At 45.7% G+C, this 10,173-nt stretch overlaps 2 protein-coding genes across 2 annotated transcripts; both read right to left on the bottom strand.

The window, feature by feature from the left end:
• Window positions 1-1,246: 1,246 nt before the first annotated feature.
• On the bottom strand, window positions 1,247-3,203 carry LOC127299108 (uncharacterized). Its single transcript, XM_051329008.2, has 2 exons — window positions 2,780-3,203; window positions 1,247-2,679 (listed from the first exon to the last, which is right to left on the bottom strand). The coding sequence occupies exons 1-2, from the start codon at window positions 3,201-3,203 to the stop codon at window positions 1,328-1,330; spliced, it is 1,776 nt and encodes a 591-aa protein (XP_051184968.2). The 3' UTR covers window positions 1,247-1,327.
• A 3,745-nt stretch (window positions 3,204-6,948) lies between these two features.
• LOC127299109 (pentatricopeptide repeat-containing protein At3g29230) lies at window positions 6,949-9,551 on the bottom strand. The gene has a single exon (XM_051329009.2). It carries the CDS (start codon window positions 9,470-9,472, stop codon window positions 7,655-7,657), a length of 1,818 nt encoding a protein of 605 aa, XP_051184969.1. The 5' UTR covers window positions 9,473-9,551; the 3' UTR covers window positions 6,949-7,654.
• Window positions 9,552-10,173: the final 622 nt, after the last annotated feature.

Below are 10,173 nucleotides of genomic sequence, written 5' to 3'. Positions count from 1 at the left end.
GCTGCCCATGATCTGGGGTTGCAACATAGATACCTCAACTACCACGGACCGCAAACACCCTTGCGCAGTGATCAGCTCCACAGGAAGCCAGCTCAAGTGCTGATTTCTCATCAGACGAGTCAGATTTCTGCCACCGCAAACGGTGCACGGTTGAAACATGGCGCATCGAAAATCTTTGCTACACAAAGGAGAAATCTCAACTCGGAAATCAGTACCAAAGGGAGGGATTCAACGGATCTGATATGAACAGGAATAAAACTGAAGGGTACAAGAAGGGCCGGAATGGCCTCACCTTGCTGTTGCTAGGAGCGGCCAGGGGCGGGGGAGCTGAGGGTCGGATTCGGCTAGTGGGGAAGACGAGGCAGCACCTGCCGCCGGCCGCCGCACGGGTCAAAGAGTGGAATTCTTGGAGACGAGCGCGCACAGATCTTGGAGAGTTCCCTGTGTTCTCAGCGCGGATGAGATTGAGGCCGAGCGGAGGACGATCCGACGGAGGAGAGGGGAGAGGATAGCGGAGGAGACGAGGAAGCACCCGCCGCCCGGTCGCCGGAGGAAGAGGGTCACGAGCTGTCGACGACCCAGCGCCGCCTCCTTCCTGTCGCGAGAACGAGTCGGGGAATTCGCTCCCCACCTCCTGGACGACCAAACGACCAGGTGGGCTCGCCCGGGCCAATTTGGCCGGGGAAATGACGGGGAACCCCCCGGGATAGAGGGCAACCAAACAAGCCCTAGCAAAAGCCTGACCAACAATTCGAGCCACAGCCGCAGCCCCAGCTCCAGCCCAGCCAGACAACACTTAAGAAGACCCAAGCAGTGTGATAGGACTTTTTGCATTATCTGAACTTACATATTTCTTCTGCGCACCTGCATAGGATTGTAAAAATTGCTCAACTGCTAGTACATGAATTGGTCCAATCGCTTCATGGTCAAAACGAACCACCTCCAACAGACCTTGTCTGCGACATGTTTACAAGAGAAGTACTAAGAGTGATAACCAGACATCCATCAGCGAGTTAAAACATAACAGCACAGCAGAAATGCAGAATACTGTCAACATGGCAGCATGCTCAGGAGCTAACTGAAATAACCAGATTACTTAAAACGAGATTACAACATTTACTTGTAAAATAAATCCCAAATCGGAGTCTTTTTTTTAACAAACCAATATATTAAAGCAAGCCGCCTCATTAAAAACCTTCCAGGTACCTGGTAAGGAAAAGAGTGCGTCTGAAACTTGCTGTCCTTATTACGATACAGTTCCTTAATTTCTATGCAGCTCCATCACTGGAATAACTGCTTTATTCATAATTCCCATCAGCTAGGAATTCTACTTTTTCCCTCTGAAGCTACGCAAGGAGCGGCGTCTAGCATTCAGGGCGACTTCTGGAGGTGTTGCTGTGCTTGAATTGGCTTTATAGGAAGCTTTACGGAAGGAACGTCGTCTAGCCTTCAGGGCACCACCGTAATAATTTCCTTCTGGACGTCCATCTTCTGAAGGTGTCTCTGTGCTTGAATTGGCTTTATCAGAAGCTTTGAAGGTTGGAGCTGCAGCAGAGACATGGTCTTCATTGCTCTTACGGTCTTGGGTATACAGCGCTGAGCTGTACACAGAGTCTTCAAACAACTGCAGTTTCAAAGCTTCAGAGCCGTCACCATTGTTACTTTCAGTATTATAGACCACCATGTTCTCCCCTGCAGATATCGTGAGGTCAGCAAACCAATGCAGAATATCATTAACATGAGGTGATCTTGCTTGAAACTCATCGTTGTGCATGGCAATAAGATTCTCTGCAGCAGTTATAGCAAGAGCTTCATTGGAAGGATCATCTGGTGCTTGGGGAACACTGTCGCCTCCTGACTGGCGGGTATCTATCTCCATATCAGTCATGAATGGCAGTGCAACATTCAGGTCTATGCAACGAGCATTTGGTTTTTGAGGAACACTGTTGTTGCCTTCTGACTGGTGGACATCCATCTCCATATCATCCATGAATGGCAGAGCAACATTCAGGTCCATGAGATCCCTGCCATTGGTGTCATCCTTATTCTTTTGGGATTGTATTTGCATGTTAGCTATACCCTTAATCAAGGCTGTGATGTCTGTACCCATGTGTACAGTGGATGACGGCTCAGAATCTCTCTTGGTGGCTGCACTAACTGTACAACCAAATATTCTTCTGCTGCCTTCTGAATAAGCCATGGAACCAGGCAAAATCTGGGAATGCACATTCGCACAGCTCAATGCCACTTGTGACTTCTTCATGGAAACTTCCTTCCTCATGTTTAACAGCTTGTTTCTGACCCATGAGATTTCCATTGGTGTACTCTCACTTGCTTGTCCCAAAGTGGTATTTGTATCTTGAGGACCATTGTTCAGATCCACATCCTTTGGACAATCATAAAATGGGGAGTGCTTTTGAAACTGACCTCCAGGAATCACTGGTGAATGAAGGCCACAATATTCTTGGACAGCTGGAAGGCGATCATTCTGAGCAAAGTGCATTTCAGCGTCAGCATACTGCCTGCTAGCCGCCGTGCTGCTGCTTTGCCACTGATACTTGAGTGCAGCATTCGAGCTGGACGCTGCAAATATTTGTGGATTGATGATGCTAGAGCTGGACAGGTAATGCGCGGTTGAGGAATCAACACCACTTTTGTTGTGTATGTCATTGCTTCGATCTAGAAAAGGAAAATAAGATACACTTAGTGTTCATTGATGCTTAGCCATTAGTTAACATAAAGCTAGACAAGTTGCTAACTTAGATTAAGAAAATCTTACCATCTTTTTTATGGCTGTATGAATTGCTACGCCATGCTTCCTCATTTGCAGCAAAGAACTTTGAACCAGAGGCTGCACCAACATGCTTTTCTTCTAAGTTGTCTTCTAAGCTTGGGGGATCCAGGTTCATTCTCCCCGATGAGTAAGACTGGTTCTGAGAACTGGATGTACCCACAGTTGGGAAGTCTATCCTTTTCATAGTACTAGATGACCCTACCACTTCTTTACTCAGAACATTTACTGCTGAGACATCTGGTGGCTCTAAACCAGTGATCCCATTCCTGTTCATGTGCGAGGAGCCCTCAATATTAAGATTTGCATTTGTACCAAGAACTGAATCATTATTTCTTGGCAACCACATCATCACCACATCATCATCACTATCATCATCACTATCATCAGCACATGCATCAGTGTCTAGCATCCTTTTTGTGGACTCGCTATTGCTATGCCTCAAAGACACTCCATTCGAACCACACGCTAAATTTTTTCCCTTCATGAAATGTTCAGATGGTTTCTTCATACCCTGTCCAACAGGAGGCCCAACTTTCTGGGCCTTTCTTCCTTGAGAATGTACATATATTTCTTTTCCTTGCGATCGGAATGCCATTAGGTATTTCTGAAACTTGTACAAATGACGAAGTTGAGAGACCTATAAAGACGTGAAAAACATATAAGAAATGAGAAACAGTTACAACTATGGACACGTATAAGAGAAAAAACACATCATTTACATATATAAACAATGCTTTGTTTCTCTAAAGACTACTGAACACATATTAACATCAAAATCTACCTGGCTCCGTAATGTAGCATCCTGTGCAAGCATAGTCTGCTTTATCATTTCATATGCAGGTCCCTTTGTGGGTCTCATTGTGATTCTGTTACTAAAATGCTCACTTGGTTTGTTTTCCATGTGTTATAAAAACTAATTGCCTTTCAAGTTTACGGTACAATCTGCAATGGCCGAGTATCCTGGAAGGTAGGTCTTGCCTTCAACTTTTGTTCCCAGTCCTAATAAATAAATATCCACAAATAGATGATGGGTCATTGCAGTATCATCAAATATACACAATGAGAAGGATATTTAGAACAAAAGGAAGGCATCAACTTGGTTTTTTTTTCGATTGATCTCGGTATCCTTTCATTCAGAGCATTCACATGGTTCTACTTGTATACTCTGGAACAACGGCGGCGGCAGTAGGGGGTCGAGGGGGGGTCTTCGACCCGGCTCCCGATCGACAAAAAAAAGCAGATGGGTGCCTGAGTGGCCGAGTCCCTGCTGACCCAGCGAAAAAAAAAGACGCAGAAGAATCCCTCCAGGCTCCTTTTCCCTGACTCCCCACGCCGCGCCGCCGCCAATCCCGCACAGCCGCCCTCGTCGCGCCCCCGCCCGGCAAACCCACTACCCTCCCCCGCCATGCTCCACCCACGCGTGCGCCTCCTCTCTGCATCGGCTTCCTTGCTCATTTGCTATTTTAATAAAGGCTTAGAAGTTAAAAATCATAGTGGTGTTTCCATTCCGTAGCTTTGCCACGCTCCCTTATACAGTAAAGGTAATACTTCTATTAAATATTGTTCTTGTGCTCTTTTACAAATTTTACATGTGCAATATGTCATATTTTAATGCTTAGAGCCTACAATTTTTTTTAAAAAAAACTCGCTGATTAATAGTTTACCGATTAAATCAGATAATAGGCTGATTTTTGATTAATCCCTAAACTCAAGCCGACCGAGCAGTTAATGATTGCCGATTTTCTGAACATTGTATGAAACTGAACCTGTTAGGACCTTTCTTTTGTTGAATACACTTGTTTTTCTGCCTAAATTTTTTTAGAGCTTATTTGTTCGACCCGGCTCAGTTCAATTCCTGGCTCCGCCACTGCTCTGGAACTGAGTTGCAATTATGATTTGCAGTCATACTAAACCGCAATTAAAGGTTTAAGAACCCAGCTAACCATGACTTCGCACCACAGCAAAGATAGCATTATTCGACAGGCACTTGGATAATTCTGTTCAACAAGCGATAGAAAATAAGAAAGGATATCTCGTACTTACAAAAGCTCCCAAATGTGAAGCAATGGTGTATACGAAGTCTTCTCCAGCCAAGAAATTGGATTGTGTCCGCCAGCTTAATCAATTCCTCTTTGTCTGAACAAGACGAGCGATCAGCTTACGTCAGCAAGAAGAGACCTCAAATTTGGCATTTGTGGAAAGTAAGGACACACATAAAAATGAATAAATGCAAGGGGCAAAAGTGGTAGACAGGATCAAGAACTGTAAGAGAATCTGACGGGAGGATTCCAAAGATCAAAATGCTAAAAAATCAAAACTTTCCAAACCAATTCCGCATACCTTCGGCACCATAGATAAATACTGCAAGATGAACTAAAAGGAATAAAAGAGACACAACAAGAGGGGGCAAGGCAGGATGAACGAGCAAGAACAGAGCATGGTGAAAACAACTAGATGGGAAAGGGCAGATTTCCCACAAAAATTCAAGCATAACAACCCAGAAACTAGAAGGGGGAAGTTCCAAGAACAAAGCATCTGACCTCATGTCCTGAACATGACCAGCGACAACGACAACACTATGAAGAGGGCAAGAACATGAGAGAACTTTCAGCTCACCTTATCACCAGGAGAAGCCCATGGTGCGGATGGAAGATGCCTACCCGCTCCTACCCTCTTTATAGAAGCCTTGACGTGCTCCGGCCTTTATTAGGAGTGATTATAAAGATTTGATTACGATTCAATGAACAGTCGAGATGGACACTTACGATCTCATTTGCCTTTTAATGCATTTGTTCCTAGTGATATGTAAGGTATTCTTTAATGATACACTACGTCATTTCGGTGCTGGATTTTGAGCACATTCCATTATTTAACCGACCCATTTCTTATTTCTTTAGAAGAAATCTTCTCCCTTGGTTGGGGATGACATGTGCCGCCCCTACACGACAAGAGGCGCTCACTTGCTCTGTGCCAGGTTCAAATCCGGGTGGGCCGCCCACCTGCAGGACCAGCCAACCAGCTAACAGCTCACTCGTATAACCAAGCTATTACTCATTCACATTTTTATTTCTACGTTAACTTCTTATACAATGCTATTGGTAGTCAAAAAATTCGGCTGAAGTTCTTCTCGAAAAACCTTGCAGCCGAGGACAATTGTTTATCAAGGATAAGTATCATAGTTAGTACTGACAACCTGATTACATAATGGACATATTTAGTATAACTTCTGTATGCTTGAAATACTCTTCATAAGGTATTTGTTTTACTGTAGATAAAAAAAAAGAAATTTTGTTTTATTATTATATTAATTTGCCCCTATTCTTTATATAAAATGATAGTTGGGCTGATCATGCTTGGGGTAGCAACTATGATGAGTACCCCTTTTCTATTTGTTTGCTCCGATGGATTTGAAATGGCTAAGATGACAGGCACTGGTGGTCCTCACCCCTCTGAGGTTTGTTCTTCCACGCAACGTGTTTGAAGAGAAGGAAGGAGTAGCTTTCTCTCCTAACCAGGCAATTGCCATCTTAGATGTACACTTATTGCACACTGAGAATAGCATGACACAAGAATGAGGATGTTGCATTTCACATAGGAAAAGTCATGCACTTCAAATGAGCATGTATATGCTTATATTCGTGCTTAATGAGGTGCTGCTCCAAGGCTTCCAAAACACAAGTTAGCTCCGACTGAACTACAACCAAAAGATTAGCTAAACCATGTCAGCACTTAGTGCAAGATACTTCCATTTGCTGCAGTAGGAGAAAATATTCCTATTTTATGTTTATTTTATATTTTCTGACAAGTTAAGTAGAACTAGAACCACTGATGTTAAATAGATCGTCCTTGCATGGCCATCTCTTGCAAACTTAGACATGGTAGCAAAGATCTGAGCTTTTTCTATCAGTCAATCAAAACCCTTATTTATATAAAGTACTGTTACAGGAGTACAACTGTACAAGGCAGAAACTAGGAGAGGAGTGGAAAGACCGAACACTCGGACTAATCCTTAGTATGGTCTATTGCACTTCAAGAATATCTCAAGCAAACTGAGACTATTATGTACTCCCTCCATATCATTAATAAGTGAGCTAAAACTTGAAACAGAAGACAAAGAAACAAGAGAATAGACAAAAAAATAAGACCTCATAACATATTAACATAGCATGCCACTGACATGTATAAGAAGCGTGAAGTTCAACCTAAGAGTAAGTACAAATGAATGATTTACATAGTTCTTGTACGAGATACAAGCTTGATACCTGAATAAGAATTCTAACGAACATTGTGTGCTACCTCACTAAAACATTCTAACGAAGTGGTACATTTACAAAAATGGGATGAGCAATTGTAAAACACTCAACTATTCTACTTTTCCAACATAATCACTTTGCCGCTATAATGGAATTACCAAAGTCTTCTTATTTTTTCAATCTGAGGTCTTCTCACTTAATTATTTTTTAGAAGACCCTACCCTAAGGCTTATTTTGGTTTTGATTAACCAGAAGAAGTGAAGCATCCAATACTAATGTATGAACTATTCGACCAACCTAGCATTATATTGGTAGTGTTTTGTCAGTCCATCCCATCAACATCTTTCGTCTTAACATAGTAGCAGTTCTCGACAGGGCAAACCTGATGGCAGAAGAGCAGATGCTGAGAAATGATTGAGCAGATCTCTGGGTTTCCAGCCCAACGTGGGTAATTCTGTAACACATCATAGCATCTTCTTGATTGCAGGATTCACTGGAGCTGGTGCTTCCTTATATAGATTGCATACCCTGCAATGCTAACACATCATAGAACATTCCATGTTTATGACTGCGATATGAGCAATTGAGCATGCCTTTGGCAAAAGACTCACTGCACAAGCAGCTCGTGACCTGTTGGAATGCAGCCTGCATCCTTAGTATGCGAACTCAGCCTATCAACCATCTCGGATATTTGATCAGAGTCTGAGTGTTTTCGGTCCCCCACTGTGAACTCATGGAATGCTTCATCCAGTTCAATCCAACTTGACCCTGCTGACTTCTGAGACTTGGTTCCTTTCATTTCCATCCTTGCCTTAGCCATATCACTCCACTTCCCAGCCTCTGCATAGATGTTCGAAAGGACAGCATAATTCCCTGCATTGAAAGGCTGCAGCTTACTGAGCTCGTTCACTGCAATTTCTGCATACTCCACATTCTTGTGCAGTCGGCATGCACTGAGAAGGGATCCCCATATGACCTCATTAGGGTCCCAAGGCATGTTTTTTATGAGGTCAACAGCCTCCTTGATGAGCCCTCCACGGCCAAGAAGGTCAATCATGCAACCATAATGCTCTATCTGTGGCACAATACCATAGTCCCTCTCCATGTTGGAGAAGTAGCGGCGTCCCTCTTCCACAAACCCCATGTGTGTGCATGCACTAAGGACATTGATCATTGTGACAGCATCAGGCCGGAAGCCTTGTAGCTTCATTTGAGCAAAGAAGTCCAGCGCCTTGTCTCCATGCCCATGCATTGCAAACCCCCCAATTATGGTGTTCCATGACACCGCATCCTTGTCAACAATCTCAGTGTCAAAAACATAATCGGCCCGTTTTACACATCCGCACTTGCAAAACATGTCAATCAGTGCATTGCAAACGTGGGTGGACCTCCCCAGTTGTCTGGTCCGCACGTGCCGGTGAATCCTCTTCCCAAGAGCAAGCAAGCCTGACTCTGCGCATGCAGCCAAGATACTCACAACTGCAGCCACGTCAAGTTCCAGAGCAGTCTCCTTCATCTGAGTGAACAAGCTTCCAGCCTCCTCCCCAAGCCCATTGTGGGCATATGCTGAGACCATTATAGTCCACGTCACCAAGTTCTTGGTCGGCATCTTATCAAAGAGCAGTCGAGCCATCTCCATGTCACCCTTCTTACAGTAACCAGACACCACGGTTGACCACGACACCACATTCCTCTCCGGCATATGCTGGAACAGCTCGAATGCCTCCCCCATCTCGCCGGCCTTGGTGTAGCCGTCCAGCATGGTGTTCCAGCTTACTGTGTCCTTCTCCGGCATCTCTTCAAACATCCTCCTTGCACCGGACACCTCCCCTTGCCGCAGCATCGCAGCCATGGCCGTGTTCCAGGAAACGGTGTCCCGCTTCGGCATTTCATCAAACACCTTGCTGGCGTCCAAGAACGCTCCGTTCTTGGAGTAGGCGTCGATGAGCGCATTCCCGACGTAGGTGTCGTCGACGGAGCCGAGTTTGACGACGTGGGAGTGCACCGTGCGGAGAGGCGGCAAGCCGGCGGAGGAGAGCGCCTTGATGAGGAACGAGTAGGTGAAGCTGTCCCGTTGGGGCATGGCGGAGAAGACGTCGACCGCAGCGTGCGGCAGGGCGTTGAGCGCGTAGGCGCGGAGGAGGGTGTTTGGGAGGAAGGTGGTGGCGTGCGGGTTGGGGAAGGAGGCGAAGACGCGGCGGGAGGTCGTGGGGCGGCGCTGGAGCGCGTATGAGTAGATAAGCTTGGAGGCCGCGAGCGGGTCGAGGTGGAGACCGTGCTTGAGGAGCTGTGCGTGCAGCTCCTGCACGTGGGGGAGACGCGGGAGGCCGTGGGGAAGGGACGCCAGGTGCTGCTCCACGAGCCGGCGCTGCGACGGCGCGTCCCAGCGGGGCGGCGGGCGGAGCGCGGATGCGGCGGTGGACATTGGCGGTCGGGTTGGCGGTGGCGTCGCCGTGGTTACCGCCGGAGATGGACCTGTGCTAGGCGGTTATTGCCGGAGAAAGGCCGGTAGCTGGCGGTTAGTGCCGGAGAGGGAAGGGGAGCTGCTCGGGTGAGGAGAAGCCGATGCGGATGCGGTTTCCTTCGATGACAGGCGGGACCGGGCCAAAACCTCCGGTCGGGAGGTTGGGGGAGAGAGTAAGGTGTCGTGCCACAATTTGATTATGGTTTGAGATTTTTTTCGTATTCCTGTGAATTAAACGCCTAATTTTACAAATTTCTATGCTTTTATAAATTTAATGGGTTTTCATATGCATTTCTATCATATCCATTTTTTTCTATTTCTACGTTCTTTAAATCATGTGAATCAAACAGAAGAGTTCTAACTATCCTTAAGAATCGTTCCTGGCAACCGCCATCTCTAACCAAAAAAAAACCATCTCCACCTCCTCTACATATCGGTTTTCCCTTCTTCGGTCAGCCTTGTCGGCGTCGGGAGGTGTGGGAACATAATCTATGCGTGGAGTTTTTAATAAATGTACGGTTTTCAACTCGTATTAGGTTAAGGTTTTGGTAGTCGTCTTCTTGTTGGCCTCCACTTTCAGTGGAGATGCATCGTCCACAATAAGTGTTATTCCGCACTTCGTTCGACAACAACATCTCATTTGTGATGCCAATGGTGGCGTT

The sequence above is a fragment of the Lolium perenne genome, chromosome 5, assembly GCF_019359855.2.
Source record: "Lolium perenne isolate Kyuss_39 chromosome 5, Kyuss_2.0, whole genome shotgun sequence".
NCBI classification, from domain to species: Eukaryota; Viridiplantae; Streptophyta; class Magnoliopsida; order Poales; family Poaceae; genus Lolium; species Lolium perenne.
This window is presented reverse-complemented; position numbering and strand designations above follow the sequence as displayed.